At 43.2% G+C, this 18,609-nt stretch overlaps 1 protein-coding gene across 8 annotated transcripts in view; it reads left to right on the top strand.

The window, feature by feature from the left end:
• MRRF (mitochondrial ribosome recycling factor) overlaps positions 1 to 18,171 on the top strand; it is a 56,137-nt gene extending 37,966 nt beyond the window's left edge. For 5 of the 8 annotated variants that reach the window (XM_081588752.1, XM_081588753.1, XM_081588751.1 and 2 more), the window contains 2 exons: positions 6,437 to 6,596; positions 15,464 to 17,767. In XM_081588752.1, the coding sequence (XP_081444878.1) occupies positions 6,437 to 6,596; positions 15,464 to 15,541 (238 nt within the window). In that variant the 3' untranslated portion in view covers positions 15,542 to 17,767. Of the gene's footprint in view, positions 1 to 6,436; positions 6,626 to 15,438 lie in introns of all 8 variants that reach the window. The other 3 variants (XR_014081854.1, XR_014081855.1, XM_081588747.1) reach the window with 2 other exon arrangements.
• Positions 18,172 to 18,609: the final 438 nt, after the last annotated feature.

The following is an 18,609-nucleotide window of genomic DNA, read 5'->3' as shown; positions in this document are numbered from 1 at the left end:
GTCTTCCTGGCTCTGAAGCACATCCTTTCTACCTGTTTAAGTCCCCTCTAAGTGACCAAGGAACTTTTGAAGTCTGACATCTTGTAACTGGTTTTTACCACAGTTGCCACGCCGAGCATAGCTTCCTCTGATGTACCCCTGGTGAGTGTCTTTGCACATGTCCCGTTCTTGTTGAAGCCATAAGAAGTAGCGTTTCAGTCGAGGGGATCCTTATTGTGTGAGTTGCTGGCCGGGCATGCCCCTCAGCTTATTGTTCATGGGAACTCACTCAAGGAGTTCTGCAGGAAGGCCCCCATCCAGGGTGTTCCTGGAAGACCCGCCTGGTGGGGTTTGTACAAACAAAGTGTGACCCTGCCAGCTCAGCTCAAGCCCTGCCTTATGCCGGGAGGATCTCTGACCCCAGCGGAAAAGGCTGCTCTCTTCATCACTCACCCGGGAGGCTGCTGCAGGCTAGTTGTGAGCTCTCTGTCCGCCTGCCAAGAGGCTTCTGGTCAGACTCTTGCCTTATGCTTAGATCTGGTTGGTACCTTGGTTTCTGCACAAAATCCAAGTCTGATCTCACTTCTGCTTCACTCAGACATCTGTGATACTCTGTGTTGCTCTTAGAAACAGTCTACTCTTTTTTTTTTTTTTAATTGTAGTGAGATATATATAGGACTTCCCTGTAGCTCAAGTGGTGAAGAATCTGCCTGCGATGCAGGAGACCAGGGTTCAATCCCTGGGTTGGGAAGATCCTCTGGAGAAGGGAATGGCAATCCACTCCAGTATTCTTGCCTTAAAAATCTACCATTTCAGTTATTTTTAAATGTACAGCTCAGTGATATTAAGTACATTTACACTATTGTACAGTCTCCAGAAGTCTTTTAATCTTGTGAAACTGAAACTTTGTACCCATTAAAAGCAACAGTCCCCATTCCCAGATCCCCCAGGTCCCTGGTAATTGCTGTGTTACTCTCTGTGTCTGTGAATTTAACTATACCAGATACATCATACAAGTAGAATCATATAACATTTGTCCTGTTGAGTCTAGCTTATTTCATTTAGCCTAATCTTTTCAAGGTTTATGCATGTTATAGCAGAATTTTCTTGCCTTTTTAAGGCTGAATCATATTCCACTGTGTGTATCTACCCAGTGTATGTGTCCGTTCATCTGTCAGTGGATCTGCTAGGACAGAATGTGGCATTGAAGGGCCTGCGTGTAGTCTTGCCCTTGCCAGGCTCACCAGCCTCCTCTCTGGGTATAGTCCTCCTCCTCTGCTTTCTGTGCTGCAGCCACACTACCTTTTTTCAGTTCCCCAAGAGCAGGACCCTCCTCACCTGGAAAAAGGCCTTTATTTTACCTGGACCATTTGCTCTGGTGGGAGTGACCTTCGCCTAGCTTCTCCACTCTTACTCATCTGAACTTAAATATCCCTTAACTTAAATATCGTCACATTTTCTTCTGAAGTCCCACAGGAGGGTGTGGTCAGCCCCCTGCTTATTATTTTTGTAGAGCTCTTCAGGTCTTTCTTATGGTTCTTACCACTGTAACTTATTGATTAACTGTGCCTGTGTTTGTTTAATGACTGCCTTCCTTGCCAGACTGTAAACTCACTCTGACATAGTGGATGGAACACAACAGATACCCAGTAAATAGCTGCTGAATGAAACTATAAACTAAGTGAATGAATTAATACTAGAAAGAGAAATGTTAGGTTACTAGTCAGGTCTCAAAAAAAATCATCTTGCTGGAGCCTAGATTGTTTGCCCTGTCATTTCTCAGTTGATAAAACTTGAATAAACTCTTCATTATTTGAAGATACCTCTGTAGTTACCATCGGGCTTCCCATGGGGACTCAGTGGTAAAGACCCCAACTGCCAATGCAGGAGACGCAGGTTCCATCCCTGGGTTGAGAAGATCCTCTGGGGGAGGAAATGGCAACCCACTCTAGTATTCTTGCCTAGAAAATCCCATGGACAGAGATGCCTGGTGGGCTATAGTCCATGAGGTCACGAAAAGTCAGACACGACTGAGCACGCACACGATGTAGTTACCAAACATGAAGAACAATAGCCACAAAAGCAACCTACGTTTTCTGATTGTTTATTTCCTACCATGCTTTGTACTGTTCACTTTCCATATATTATCTTATCCTCATAAGAACTCTGAAAGGTAGAGGCTGAGGCTTTCTCTTTGTTTGTTTTCAGTCCCTATTTCCAGATGAGAGGGCCAGGACTCAGAGAGTTTAAATCGCTTGCTTAATTCACTCAACCAGTACATGGCAGGTGCAGAAGTGGAGGGGTGTCAGGGTAGGATGGAGCACCTTCCTCTCTGCTAGTGCCCTTCCCTTCATTAATGGAGAGAACTCACTTTCTCTCTGTTTTATAAATGGGGTGTCTGCCTTGGTTTTCTTTGAATCCAGAGTTTTATGGCTAAAGAAGAATTTGAAAACCCCAGTTCTTCAGAATAAATTCGATGCCCCTTTTTGAGCCTCACGCCTTCCTGCCAGCATATCTCCTACCGTGCTTCTGCCTGGAGTGCCCTGTCCTTTCTTCTGCAACCAGTGCATCACTATGCATCTCTAGGGCACTTCCCAACCTCACAGCAGAATGGGCTATGCTCTCCACATGCTCCTTCTCCTGCAGAAAGCCTGTCCCTCCGTCCCGGCTGCTCTCGTGCTCTTCCTCAGCAGTGATTGGCAAGTCTGTCTGTGCTGCTGGACTGAGCCTCTGGAGAAGTTGGACCAGGCCTCCCTCGTCTCTGGCGCTCCTCAGCCCGGCCCAGGACCTGGCAGTGAACACTGGGGCCCCCGCCAATGCTTGATGAGTGAATGCAGGCCAAGTGCAGAGCGGGTGCTCAGAACCAACCGGCCAAGCCCAGAACCTGAAATACAGCTAGCCTGAGCTCACAGAACCCTGTGAACGTGAGATGGAGATGATCAGATGTATTAATCACTGGTTTGGAAAGGCATTACGATATTTCCATAATAGAGTATGTTTCTTTTCTAAAACAGATGTGCCCTCGTTGTTTCATGAGGAAGTAATTAAGTGTGTTTGATTAAAAAACATTCATAGACGCTATCATTTATTCAAGGCTACTACTATATGCTGCTGTCTTTACCCGTACTTTATATACGTCATGTCTGCTTCTCCCAATCCTCCGGACAAAGTGTTTTCATTATCTTCAGAGATGAAGAAACTGAGGCAGAGAGAGATTAACTAGCTTGCCCGAGGACAGTCAGCTTCTGAGTAATAGATACAGGAATAAAACAGGTCTGACTGTACTTCAGAACCGAGCCTTTCCATCACCCTGACTGCTTCAAATCTTGTATTTTGGATTCGTTCAGCTCAGCACCACCCAGAACCAGCAAGCAGATGCCTTTCTTCCTCTCAGCACTTCCTGTGCCTGGCATTCCCTCCCCCTTCTCCCTTCTCCCCTGCACCCTCACTGTACCCCTCCTCACTTTCTTAGATTATTGCCTCTGTATTTGCATCCTGAAACTGACATATTTTTGTCAATGTCAATAATTAAATACTACAACCTGTGGAAACTGGTGTCAATAGTGTAATAAAGTCACATTTTCATTAATAAATATAAAAAATACTTTATTAAGGCCAAATTACATATATTATGATTGTTTTCTTTATGTAGCCATTTACTCATAAGATTTTTTGAGTCTCAATTTGTATAGTTTTGAACGTGTGTTTTTTTCTCCACGTAAAATATAACAGTGTAGTAAAAAAAACAGTTGGTTAGATACATTTTTAAATTTTTTTAAAGATTGTCTAAAAAGCAAGCTATTTCAAATTATATATGAAATGTTAGATTGAAATACTTCTCTATAGAGAAGTTTAAGAGGTTTCTTACAGACTTAGTTTCATTTATTTTCTGCCCCTCCTAGTGTTTCAGCAGGATTAAGTTTTTTGAATCAGCGGATCAAGTTTTAATTTTCCTGTTCCTTCCTTATACTGACATATGCTTTGGCAGAACAAAAAAGAGACCTAAACATGTCAGCATGATTTTTGTTCAATGAATTAAAAACCATAAAAGTAACAAGATCTGATCCAAATCCCTAAACTCCTGACATGGTGGTTTTGTCCTTTTCAGTCCCAAGATTCATATTACTGACTTTGAAAAAAGCTTTCTGCCTGGAAGCAGAAGTAATGGCAGCAGCACATAATTTATTTGAAATAGACGGCAAGGGGTAGGCAGCCTGGAGTAGTGGGAAGAATGTAGGCTAGAAAGAGCTGGATTTGAATCCTAGTTCTGTCACTCAAGCCCACAGGCACGTTGGAAAATGGGGGTTTTAGAATCTGGTTTGACGAGTTGAGAGGTTCAGTGAGGGAATAAAGTACTCACCTAGCACTGAGGGTTTAATACTGGTAGGAGTCAGGATTATTTTCATTTTGAGAATATTTTAAGAATTTAAGAATTTTGTGAATTCAAATAGCTGGATCCGGAAGGATTTATTTATCACTCAGCCTTCCACTTTATCTTCACAGCTTGTCCTGTCTCAAAATTCTTTCATTTGTTTTCTCATCCTATCAGAGAAAAAGTACTAGGTAAATGCCGCTAAATCTTTAACTCCTGTTTGTCACTGTTTCACATGGAACACTTATAGCTAGGATTTGGGATTATCCTTTGTAAGCCAGAACCATGTTGACTTAGGGTCAGGAACCATATGCCAGTGAAGTCCAATTCAGGATTCAGGAGGCAGAGAATTTTTTCATACTGAGACCATTGGCTTTTGAAGCAGGCCAGCATAGGTTTGGCTTTGTGTAAGATACCAAACTTTTTCATCCATAAAATGGAGTCTGTGATCTTACAAGACCCTCTATGATACGGCTTTCCAGCCTCTTTTCTTGTTACTCTCTTCTTTGTTATCTGTGCTCCATTCGGTTCTTCATATGACCATAATCTCCTGGTAACCTAAAGCCTTTGTGCAGGCTTTTTCTTCCTCCTGGAAATCCCTACCAATACTGGCAACTTGCACTCATTCTTTAGATCCTTGTGGGCTGTTAGTCAGGATAGGATGAGCAGTGCTGTAGTAACAAGTAGTCCCCCAAATCGCCGTGGCTTAAACAACAGAAACATTTCTTGTTCATGCCAAGTGGGGCACTGTTCACCATTGTCTCTCTGGGACCCAAACTGATGGACGTTCCCTCTCAACTTGCATTGTGGCCAGCAGGAACAAATGTGGTAGAGCGCATGCAGGCTCATAAAGGCGACACCCATTCTGCTCACATCTCATTGGAGCAAAGCAAGTTGTGCCGCCACACCGAACTTCAGAGGGGACAGGAAGTGCATTCCTACTGGAAGGAATAAGAATCAGAATACCAGTGAACAAACCTATTGACAACCACACTCAGATATTGTTTCCTCAGGAAAGTCTTCCCTCCCCCAACTGACCCCTCCCCAAACACAGACACGCTTTGTAGTAAAAGTCTCTTTACTTAGCTCTCTGCCTAGCTAAGTTCCCTCAGAAAAGGACAGAGGTCTTTCACCTTCATCTCAGCACACTTGCTACAGCCAGTACTCTGGTCCTGACAGGTAGTAGTATGCACACAACCAAGAAACCAAGGCAGGACAAACATGTTGGCTTTTGCGATGAATAAGTGTAAAATAGGAATAATAACTGCTTCATACAATTGTAAGGGTCAGCTTACAAAAAGTTCTAGAGTGCCTGTCCCAGGGATTTATAATAGGCCTTCAGTGTGCTCACTGTTGTTATTATGATAAGGATATTAATAGTTAAAATAACTGACATTTATTAAGCATTTTTAATATGGCAGACACTCTCATGGGTACTTCGTGGAAGTTAAATGGTATAGTATTCTCATGTGTTGTGTCTGGGTCAGTGCTAAAGCGATTCACAAGTAATTTGTCATAATAATAGTTAAGATTCTGAAGGTTACTACTTTTTTGTTTTGGATGATTTAGAGGTATAGAGATGATGCTGTTTCTGTAGCATCTCATTCATTGGCATTGCTTTCTTTAGATGGAGAGAAAGGGGTGGAATTACAGCTAATAGTTGTTTTCTTTTAAAATGTGCCAGAGTCAGTGCTAAACAAGTTACACAAACCATCCCATAATCTTCACACCACCCCTTTAAGCCAGGTACTGACAATCCCGTTATACAGATGGGAACTCTGAGGAAAGGAAGTCAGTTATGCATCCAGTAAGAGGCATGGCCAGGATTTAACTTCAGGGCTAGTTAGACTTTGGCTCATGATTTTAAGCAGCACGCTTCCTGGCTGTCCTCAGTTATCTCACCGGGAACTTCCCTTGACCCTGAGCATCCTCCTGGGCGTGTGTCAGGAATGTGAAGATCTCCCACCGATGGAGAGTACGGTTATAAACCGCTGAGCTAGTGCACAAAGTAGTGTTGAATTCTTGGCAGGCTGCTCATACATGGGATGATTTTATTGAACTTTTTTTTTTTTGGTCTTTTATCAGAGTAACCCGGGAGCACAGAGAAATGCTGGTGAAGCTTGCTAAACAGAACACGAACAAGGCCAAGGACTCTTTACGGAAGGTTCGTACCAACGCAATAAATAAGGTGAAGAAATCGAAGGACAAGGCCTCCGAGGACACCATTAGGCTCATAGAGAAACAGGTACTGTTGCCAACAGATGTCATGTTTACGTATCTGACCCAGAAAATCACTTGTTCACATCTGAAGTGAGGAAAACGAAAACAGAGTACCTCCAGTTCTTTCACTGACATGATCGGCATTGGCCGAGTCTGTCCTGAGCCTGACCCTGTGCTGGACCCTGGGAATACAGAGGACGGGAGGAAGCTGCTCACCATACGTGTTCCAGGCTCTAACCTGAGCACTTTACAACACTTAATTTACCCTCGTCACTGCAAAGTGAGGTGGGTGGGTGGTGAGGAAACTGAGGTTCACAGGAGGGAAGTCACTTGCCCAAGGTCATGCTGCTGGTAAATGGTAGCCATAGGATCCAAACTCAGCGAACTGATCTCAGAGCCTGAACTCCAGGGCTCTCCTGTCTGTGCTTGGTTGTCTGGGTGCTGAGAAGTGAGGACCTGGCCCTGTTTTTACTGTGCTGAGTAAGGGCACTTGAACAAGTCTTAAAGGAGCAACTGGAGTGAAACAGAGACAAGGGGGAACGGTTAACAGCAGGTACAAGGTATGCTGATGGAAAAGAGCGCTGTTCAATGAGATAACCGTGGCTTGGACCCAGGATGACATAGGGAAAGGGCAGAGATGGCAGAATGGCCAGTTCATTGTGGGTCTCCTATACCAGGTTGAGGAGTTTGAATTTTAACATGTCCAGAGATTCCCATGTAGGCTCTGCATCTTTATTGGTCATTCGTGGCCACACTGATGCTGCATAGCAAACTACCTGGAAATTCAGTGATGTATATGTCAAGCATTTTCTTATTCCTGTCTCTGTGGGTCAGCTGGGAGGTAGCTCTTCTAGGCTGAGCTCAATGTGGCCCAGCCATTGGGACTTCCCAGGTGGCTCTAGTGGTAAAGAACCCACCTGCCAATGCAGGAGATGCAAGAGATGCAGGTTCGAGCCCTGGGTTGGGGAGATCCCCTGGAGAAGGAAATGGCAACACACTCCAGTATTCTTGCCTGGAGAATCCCATGGACAGCTGGCGAGCTATAGCTTGGAGTCTGTTTCTTCTGTGAAAAGGCATAGCATCGCACCGAGTCAGACACAACTGAAGTGACTTAGCATGCACCTTCTCAGATCTTGGATGGGGCTCAAGTCGGCTCTACATCTCTCTCAATCTTCTGGAGTCAACAAGCTTCCCAGAACATCTTTTCACGGCAACAGCAGATGGCAAGAGCATTAGCTACTCAAGTACATTTTAAGCACCTGCTCTTTTCACATCCCATTGGCCAAGCAAATCTCACATGCCAAGCCCAGTATCACTGTGGAGGGAAAGTGTATATGTTCGTGGAGGTCTGGGGGAGGGGGTGAATACTTGTTGAGCAATAATCTAATCTATCACAGCATTAGCGTCACTTGGAAAGGAAAGTCGCTCAGTCGTGTCCGACTCTGCGACCCCGTGGACTGTAGCCTGCCAGGCTCCTCCGTCCATGGGATTCTCCAGGCAAGAATACTGGAGTGGTTTGCCATTTCCTTCTCCAGGGGATCTTCCCGACCCAGGGATCGAACCCAGGACTCCCGCATTGGAGGCAGACGCTTTAACCTCTGAGCCACCAGGGAAGTCCTAGAGTCACTTGAGGAGCTAATAAAAATATAGTTATATGGAGCCCCTGCTCCCAGAGATTCAGTCAGTGAGTCTGGGGTGGGGCCTAGGGTTCTGCATTTTAAAATGCTTCCCAGGTGATTCTGATGCTGTGACTCCCTTGAATGATTGTTTTTTCAGACAGCAGAGCATCACACTTGTGTTTGAAGGTTGACTGTGGTGGCTGGGTAGAAAACAGATTGTAAGGGGCATAACTGGAAGCTGGGAAGCTGCTGCAGGAATCCAGCCAGGAAATGATGATGGCCTGAACTTGCATGGTACCCGTGTAATTAAGACAGAAAGATTTAAAAAAAGAAAGAAAGATGAATTTACCGGTATTGAGTAGACAGAATATTTAGCTTATAAACGTTATAAAAGGGCTTTCCCAAAGCGTCCATCATCCACGATAAAAGCATTATGTTATGAAGATTGAACAGTAGTGTGGGCAGGATAGGGCATAAAGAGGCAAGATGGGGAGGCCAGGAGAGTTGTTAGGGGGTCATGCTGCTGCTGCTAAGTCGCTTCAGTCGTGTCTGACTCTGTGCGACCCCATAGACGGCAGCCCACCAGGCTCCGCCGTCCCTGGGATTCTCCAGGCAAGAATACTGGAGTGGGTTGCCATTTCCTTCTCCCCTAAATTGGCTATTTCTTCCTCTTAGACTAACAGAATGCTAGTCATAGACCAGGCACAACAGTTACTCAGGGAAGAATTTTAGATGAATGTTTGGCCCTCCTCCTACATTTTCTGATTCAGTAGGTCTGCTTAGGAATGTGTATTTTTGAAACGCTCCCCAGTCAAGGAAAAACAGAAAAGGTAGTGACCCAGAAGCATGGCAGTGTACCCCTATAATGGCACTTGGGTTAGAAAGAGGTTGTTCTATACTTGATGTCATGTGACCTTGGGCAAGTTACTTGACTTCTTGGAGTCTGTTTCTTCTGTGAAAAGGCATTTGGAATTCTTGTTGTGAAGGGATACGCTGGGGATGCTAGAAGCACCATGAGAGTGTCTGACACTGAGCCCCTTAGGGCTCCCTTCCTGCCTTCTCTGTGGCCTCCTCTTTCCCTGCATTAGCTCAAAGAGATTTGTAGACTGGCCTGGCCTTTTCTGAGCACTCACTAGACCTTGTAAGAGTCCAGCTGGGCCAGCTCCTTGTCCATCTCCCAGGGGATTTCATCGCTCTAGCAGACGCTTGGCCTTTTCCATGCTTTCTGGTGGTGAGCCTGTAACCTCTGATGCCCTTCAGGCACTTTCTCAGCAAGTCTGGGCCTCTGCCTCAGGGACCAGAGCCCAGGCTCCTTGGAAAAGGAAGAACGATCACATAACCAGCACTTGCTTTTTTTAAAATGTTTTCTTTACTTGTACTTAAAAAAAAAAATTATTCAAGTAACGTTAATTTATAACACTGTACGTTTCATGTATACATTATTCTACAACATTCTTTTTCAACTTCTGTATACACTACAGTATGTTCACCAGAAGTTTAGTTTCCATCCATCACCATACACACTGATCCCCCCTTTAACCCTTTTGCCCTCCCCTCACATTTTTGGTGTAGGCCTTCAGGTTATCTCTGTAAACATATATGTAATATTACAAGAAAAAAGGTCATACTATATATAGTGTTACATGATACATCCAGTGCAATAACCTTTATTATTTAAGATACTATCACTTAAATATTAGCTCTTACCATTGTTGTTAATAACTTTAATTATTGTCATATGGTTAAAAGTTTGGGTAAGAAAATATTCAGGAGACAGCCATGCACACACTTCATTTTGTTCTTTTTTCCCCAATAGAAGGCATCAATCTGGAGTTTTGTGTGTGCTTTTTTATTGTTGTTATTTATTATTTTTTTAAATAAGGCAGGAACTGATTGCTGCTTTATCAAAAAGCTTTTTAAAATTATTTTTAATTTTGTTTCTGATTACCAAAGCAGTGTAGGTTCATTGTAGAAAATGTAGAGAATTCAGAAGACTTTAAAAATGGGGAAAATTCACCCTATAGTCCTGGATTTGGGGATATTTCTCCTTTTCCCCCCTTTTTAACTACTTAGTTTTAAAAAAATATTTGGTAGTTTACTTATTAATATATCCTTTATTTATTGTATCTATTTTTCAGTTTTTTGACCATGCTGGGCAGCATGTGATATCTTAATTCCCTGACCAGGGATCAAACCCACACCCCCTACATTGGCAATGCAGAGTCTTAACCTGTGGACTGCCAGGGAAACTTGGGAACTTAACTACATAGTTTTTAATGTGATCAAATAACTTTCTGTCTGGTTTTTTATTTTCTGTTTACCATTAAGATTATTAGCATTTTCTTCTTCTTAAAAAACTCTTTGTAAACAGCCACACTCTGATGGTTGCAAAATAGTCCATCTTGTGGTTATACCGTAATTCACTTTCATAAGCCCTCTTTTTGGACATTTAGTTTGTTTAAACTTTTTTGTTATTATAAATAAGGTTGCAGTGAATGTTTTTATACTTAGATCTTTGTTGAGATGACTTCCCTAGGATAAAGTCTCATGTGTGGAATTACAGCACAAAGAAAATGCATATTTTTAAGATTCTTGGTTTGTACTGTCTGAATCACTTGCAGGGTGTTTAGAATATGTGCATTTTAAAAATTCTTGACCGTTTCTAATCCTTGACATTTGAACCTAGCATTTTTGATGTGAACTTAAAGTGTTGCTTACCTTGGAAGTATTGCTTTTACTTCTGCATTCCACAGAAAAGATTTATTCTTTCTATAAATCCATAAACCTTTCTAGAGGATAATATACCTATACATTTCTGATTTATCAACTTAGGGATTTATCCAAAATAAGTTATCAAGAATCTTATCTACAGAGTTGTCCATTGATGTATTATGTATAATAGAAAACTAGGGAGAATTCCCTGGCGGTCCAGTGGTTAGGGCTCCATGCCTCCACTACAGGGGACACAGGTTCCATCCCTGGTTGGGGATCACACATGCCACGTGTTGCAGCTGGAAAAAAAAAACAAAAAACCCCCTGAAAACTCTAAATTTCTGATAGTAGGAAAATAGCTTGTTTTACATCCATTCACTGGACTCTATATATAGACATAAAACCCTTTACAGCCACAGTAAAGTTTTTTTTAAGGTAGGATGCAAAACACTTATTATAAGTTTCATGTATGTGAAAAGGTTGGCAGCTTATTTACTTCAAAATATTAATGGTGGTCACTTGGATTATGAACAATTGTAATTTTATTCTTTGTGAAATTTTTTTTTTTTTAATTTTTTCCAAAATTCTTTTGAGGTCAGATTTTTTTTTTAAAAAAACTATATTATAAAAGTGTTTCATCTTTGGTATACAAGAATAAACGGGTTCAGTGGTATGTTCTCTCCACGTAGTCATGTCTGACCCCTACCTCTTCCCCACAGCCTTCCCAACCCCCATCCCAGGCCAGCTCTGCTGAAAAAGGACCAGGGTCTGCCCACTTGGGACTCTTGACATCTGCCAGCCTGCTGTTTCACCTTTGCTTCAGTTTGCTACAAGTGGGTCTGCTGAACATTAAAGCACTTGGCAGAAACCACCAGTAAATCTAGCCAAGATCCTTTCACTGCTCCCTTTTTCTGAGAAACAGAGCCGTTCTGAAGTGAGGCTGGGTGCTAGTGGGGTGAAGGGCTCCTAGCTGACTGTGCGGGCCGGCAGGCAGGTAGGCTGCGCAGAGTGAGGCAGTGGGCGGGAGACACACCCCGTGGCACTGTGGGCGTTCTGAGCTGTGCTACCCAGGTCTGCCCCATGGGTGTACGGTGTGCTCTTACCTTCCCCCTTTTCCATCTCTGCCTTCCATTTTCCTGAACGTATAAGGAGCCAACGTTGATGATGACAGTCATGACCATGACAGTGATGGCATTGATGATGTTATCGTCTTCATGAGGCAGCGTGTTGTAATAGAAGGAGCTCTTGCTATGGAGACTGGCCTTGGCCTGAGTTCAAATTCTAGCTCTTTCATGTCTCAGCTTTAAAGGTCAGCAAATGGCTTCACCTTTCTGAGCCTCTGTTTCTTCATCTGTAAAGGGGGAGCAGTAATGCCTGTCTCACAGGACTTGGCAAGAGGACCAAAGGACACAGCATACTTAAAAGCAGCTAGTGTGCTGGCTGGTCTTCAGTAGTCATTTGTCCTATTTGTCCATCCTGCTTCTGTCCCAACCTTGTGACTATGACTGTGGGGCTGGGATGGATGGTTTTAATGAGTCTAGCACAGCCTCCTTTGAATGAAAAAGGGCTAGGCCAGGTGCTATGGGCTCCCCAAGGGGAGTAGCAGCACCAGACTGGTAGTCAAGGGTGGGTGAGTTCTTGGCTCAGTCACATCACTCACTTTTTATGTGATCTTGGGCAGGTCAGTTAAAATCCCATGCCTTGGTCTACTATTCTGTAAAATGGGGATAATATGTGTCCCACCTGCCTTATGGTATAGGTATGTGAGGTTGTTGGATCTGAATGAAGTCACAGAGGACAAAACACTTCTGCTTAGTGTGAACTGTTGTGCAACTATCAGATGAAATAATATTAAAAGGAGATCAAACGAGTCAATCCTAAAGGAAATCAGTCCTGAATATTCATTAGAAGGACTGATGCTGAAGCTACAACACTTTGGCCACCTGATGTGAAGAGCCGACTCATTGGAAAAGAGCCTGATGCTGGGAAAGATTAAAGGCAGGAGGAGAAGGGGGCAACAGTGGACGAGATGGTTGGATGGCATCACTGACTCAATGGACATAAGTTTGAGCAAGTTTTGAGATGTGGTGAAGGACAGGGAAGCCTGGTGTGCTGCAGTTCCATCAGGTTGCAAAGAATGGGACATGACTGAGCGGCTGAACAACAACAAAGGGAGATAATAATAGTATTTTCTACATTTTGAACATGATGTGAAGTAATGCATGTGAAGTAAAGTTTTTAGCCCAGTGTTTGGCTGTTAGTAAATAGATGCTGTTTTTTGTATCCTTGTTGTTAATCATTGTTATTTTAAGATGGAAGAGATGAACTTGCAGATGGACTGTCCCCAAGGACACTCTGTGCCTGTAATACGGCAGAGAGTTAGTAAATATTTTCATTAATTGATTAATTTAAAAAGAAGTCAGAAAGTGATAGTGAAAATCAGAGTAACACAAGCAACATTTGCATAGCAAATAACGAGTTTAAACATACTTGCATATTCATGATCTTATTTAACCCTCACAATTCCTTTCTGAGGGAGGGACTCATATCCCCATTGGAGAGATAAGGAAACTGAGACTCAGGGTGGGGAAATGACGGGCACCCTGTCGCCCCACTGAGAACTGAAGCCAGAACCGTGTTACCAGCCAGTTCCTCCAGATACCCTTCCTCCCCTCAGTCCCAGTCTCTGTCCTCAGACTCCATCTTTCCAGAGGAGGCTTGCAGCCCTCGTTCCTGGCTGTCTCAGGCTACCAGCATGCGGGTGCTGGAGTGCTGCTGGGCACCACGCCACACCCCCCACAAGGAGGCTGCTCGGGGTGGGGGCACAGGAAGCCTCTCAGGGGCTTGTGCCAGCTGAGCGAAGATCCCAGGCAGCCGCTCTGAGCTGGTCCTGTTCCGAATGCCCAGCAGCCCCAGCAGCTTTGCTCTGCCCTCCTCCAAAATGTGCAGCTGTTGCTATGGCAAGAGTCTGGCTGTCTCCCTGCCTGGGACCAATTGCTCCAAATCCTTTTTAGTTGCTATCCTTTCCAGGGCATTTATTTCCCAGTTCCTGGCCAAGGCCTGTGGTCTACAAATAAAGATGTCAAACAGCCGCTATGCTGCTGAGCACACAGAACTGGGTACCACACTGCCCCTTTGAAAGCTTCCTGCCTGAGGTCTCTTTTAGACATGGGGCTGGAGGCTTGCAACACTTACTCAATTATATTGTTTCTTTTTTCTTTCTTAGAGGGAGTTTATGTTTCCTACAGAAAATGTGGAGGATACAGAAAAGCACAGAAAACTAATAATTATTTATTTAGGAAATACTTCCTGAGCACTTGCTATGGACTAAGTTTTATGCTGAATGTGACAGATACTGACATGAATAATACATTTCCTGTCTTCCCATCACTAAAAGATAATCACTAGTAATATTTTGACACATTTTCTTCCAGTTTTTAAAAATATGCATATTTTAAATATATTTGAGATCATTTCTACTATGTATATACACATTTTGTGTTCTTTTTTCTTGAATTCAAGGATAACATGGGCATGTTTCCATGATGTTATAAATAATATCTTGAAACATTATTTCTTTTTCTCTGATTACAAAAGCAATCCATGCTTGTTATAAAACAGACATGTCAGAACCGAATACTGGAATGTTATTTGTATTTATACCCTCTCCATGAGAAGTAGACAGTCTTAACCCTTTTAATGACTATATGTATTCAATTACATATACTATCATTTTAAGTTTTCTTATTTTTGATTATAAGCTTTGATAAATATCTTTGCATATAGAACTTAAGGACATTTTCTCAGATTCTATTCATGTGATAATTTCCCAGTTGAGAGAGTGTGGGGTTAAAAAATGATATGAACACTTGCATCAATTTGAATTCCTATCCATGATATGTGAGTTCATCCATTTCACCACAGCTCTGGTATTGACTATTATAATTAAAAACCACAACATCAAATTTTGTTAACTGTGATAACTAAATTATATCTTGGTTTAATTTGCATTTCTTCAGTGTCTATTGAATTTTCCATGTTTGTTAACCAGATGTACTTCATCTTTTTTCAAGATTTTTTTCTTCTGCTTGTTTATTGGGATCTTAATTTTCTCCTTGTCAGTTGGTATGAGGGCCTTATATAGCAGAGTATCTGAAGTGTAGGAAATTCTAGAGTTTCATTAAGGGACAGATTAGACTGACTTCTCTGTACTGTTACAATTGTTAACTATTTGGGGGCTGTGCAGTCAGACTACTCAGGATTAAATTCTTGTCATTGCTACTTTACAGCTGTGGATCCTGAACAAATGATTTTAACTGCATCAGTTTCTTCATCTGTGAAATGGGGACATAACACTGTCTCATGGTGTCTATTTCTTCCTGTCTAGAGTCAATAAGAGTATGTGTACAAAGTTCTTGGTTCAGTGCCTGGCTGGGATGCAATTCACATGAGCTTTTGTCACCATTATTATTTCCCAGATAACCTTCATAGTTCTAGAACATTTCTCCCCCTCCCCTTCTCAGCCCCAGTTACCAGGTTGTCTCATTTTGTTTTTCTGCAGATCAGCCAAATGGCCGATGACACAGTTGCAGAGCTGGACAGGCATCTGGCCTTGAAAACCAAAGAACTCCTTGGATGAAAACCCACCAGGGGCAGCAGTGCCCCAGAGCCCAGTTCCTAGTGGATCCCATGGATGGCAAATCGGCACTTCTCTATTCCATCCACACGGAAAGTTGTCACCTGCAGTTGTCAGTCCTTGTGACTGACGGACTTCCAGTGGGACACTGTTTATTCTCTTCCTCCTGTTCCCTGACCACCGTATCTGCTCTGGGCCTTCTGGCATGGATGGTCCTCAGAGATGCTCTGTTGCTGACAGAAGGCCTTCACTTGGGCCATTTGTTGTGACCATGACGTCACCAAGCTGTCAGGACCATTGGCAGGCTTGCCACTGTCTGCTCCTCATCTCAGGAGCCTCCTTTTCAGACAATTAGTCAGGCCCCGTCCCCACTTTTGAACTCTATTTGAGCCAGTGTGAGCCTTCACCCATGTTGGATACCTTTGCTAGAGGCCCATTTTCCCCAAACAGCAAAACCTAAATAAATTGGAAAGAATAACAAGCACAAAGGAAACGATGGGATCGGTCTGGATACATGATCTCCGAGGACCAGCGAGTAAAGCATCCGGAACAGTGCTTTCGCTCTTTCCCTTACCGTCCTCCCACTCCTTGCCTGGCCGGTCCTGTTCACCCTTGGGTCTCAGCTTGGATAGCATGTCCTTTCCCCCTGCCCCAACCTAGGATGCCTGTTACTGGCTCTGCTAGCACTGTCCACTGCTTTTATCTGAACCGTAATTATTCTTTTTGATGATTAGTCTGTATATTTTTAGTTTCCTTAGAAGTCGGCATAATGTCTGGAACATGGTAGGCATCCAGTGTGTTGTGAATGAATGGCACATAGAAGCTGCTCAACAAATGCTGGCCTCTTCTCCTTTCTTTGTGCTCTGAACACAGTTCTTCTGTCATTTTTCACTCTTGCCTCTGTCCTCACCATTTACTCAGTAATGAGATCTCTGTCCCCAGGGCCTGCCTGTTGCTGATGGACAAGATGTTTATTGTGGCGCATCTTTGGGTACTAGGTTAAGTTACGTTCTCCCCCCAGTAATTTTTTTCCCTTTGTTAGTTCATTTATTCCGTCATTCATTCATAATCTAGCCGTCATGAGCTAGATTCATAACAATTCTAGGTAATCTTTTTAATCCTCACAGTAAACTCAAAAGATGTAGATTATCTCCATTTTGCAAGTAGGAAGACTAAGAGATGATGATATTAGATAACTTGCCCAAAGTGTTAGAGGGTTTCATTATTCATTGTCAGCCTCATTTTACAGAGAGGGGAGAGCTCAGAGAGGTTCAGCTGTGGGATTACACAGCTATCAACGAGCAGACCTGGGCGTCACAGCGAGGCCTGATCTCAATCCTGTGCTCTGCCTACTGCATCCTGTTGCCTTCACAAACAGTGGAGCGCCCACTTTGTGCCAGGGACTGTGCTCCGTGCTGGGACTACAAAGATGGGGGAGACACGGCCCCTGTCTTTGAGAGGTGCATGGTCACTGGACTGTGTTGCTGTCTGTGGCCTCTTGGCCAGAAAGTAGAAGGTCTATTCCAGTTCTGCCAGATGTCTGCCTTTAGAACGGCACCCTTTCTGGCAGCAGCATGGCCCGGCTACCTCCCTTCCAAGCAGCATCCACATTCTCTCTGCTGTTTGTTTCCCCTCAGACTCTGTCCCCTGCGAGAGGTGATAAAGGTTGCGCTTCCCCCTCTGCTTGTACTGGCAGAGCACGCTGCACAACAGCCAGTGGGACAAGGTCAGAATTAGGTCAAAGATGAAAGCCCCGCTTACCTGTCCTCAGTCCAACCACATTCACCAGCCTGGAGTAGCCATCGCACGGTCAGAGGTCAGCTAGAGGGAGGGACAGGGAAAGAAATAGCAATCAAGGGAGATATTTTTTGGGGGGTAAGCCACATGGCAGGGGCTTTGCAGCAGTCTTTCGTGAGTGGCCGAAATCCCCCACTCCCTACAAATGTGCTTCTCAAAGATGCAGGATTTTTTAATAAACAGAGGAAATGATAAATTATGTTGTAACTCCACTCCAAAGGCATTTGGTTCTTAACAGCCAAATCCTCTGTAGTCTTTAAATAAACAAAAACTTATTTGGTGAACAGACGGGGGGGAAAATGAAAGATTTTCTGTACTTGGGTTCCACATGTCAACAATTTCTCTCCTGTGTGTATGTTGGCCAAAGCCGTATATCATGATAAATGAATAAAGGAAAACCTCGAGCCCAGGGCAGTCAGACGGCTCAGCAAATGGCTTTCAGCTGATTGCTCTATTTCGGTTGACATTTATCAAAGGGTTTCTCTGCTACTCTGCATGTCAGGCCTGCCATGGTGGCAGGGACGAGAGGGAAACTACCTGTTTGGATGTGCTGAGGAGTGAGTGATGCTGAAGCAATTCATCCTCCCTCCTCCAGTCTCTCGTTCACAAAGAAAACCCAGGTATGGAAATTCTTACACTTGCCAGAAAAATTAACCACGTCCTCTATTCAGTTCAATGGCTTTCAAAAGTCCCATGAAAAATACAGGCCAAAGAGAATTTGAGAACTTCTTTATCTGTTTATTTTGTCTTCTTTCTTGTGTAGGTGTGTGTGTGTTGGAAATTACAGAAGAAACTGGAAGGTAAAATAAAAAGAAACATCTCTTACAAATCCTAAATTGCATACTTCCCTTTAATAATTAGATGTATGTACTTCCAGACCTTTCCCTGTGTGTGTGTGTAATTTTTTGAAAAACAGGGATGTGCACCATTCTGTTGCTGTTTTGAAACTTGACTTTTTTTTTTTTTAATTCAACATATGGCCCTCTAGCCATGTGTGAACACATAGAAGAAAATTCATCCTTTTTCATTGCCTTACAGTATTCCATAATAAGAATGTAGTATAACTTATTCTCACTCCCATGGTATTTTAAAAAATAATTTCAACTGCATTGGAAGATGTTTCTATTTATTTTTTTATTTTGAGAAAAAATAACCCCTCATCTAAGTTGATCTCTTTTTGAGGTCCTAGTCAGCCTCAGACTACCATTTATTAAGTCCCTACTGTAAACCAGGTACCATGCTGAACACTTTACGTTTGTTAACTACATTTAAAT

This window comes from Giraffa tippelskirchi, chromosome 4 (genome assembly GCF_054371585.1).
Source record: "Giraffa tippelskirchi isolate mGirTip1 chromosome 4, T2T-mGirTip1v1.2.pri, whole genome shotgun sequence".
Lineage (NCBI taxonomy): Eukaryota > Metazoa > Chordata > Mammalia > Artiodactyla > Giraffidae > Giraffa > Giraffa tippelskirchi.
This window is presented reverse-complemented; position numbering and strand designations above follow the sequence as displayed.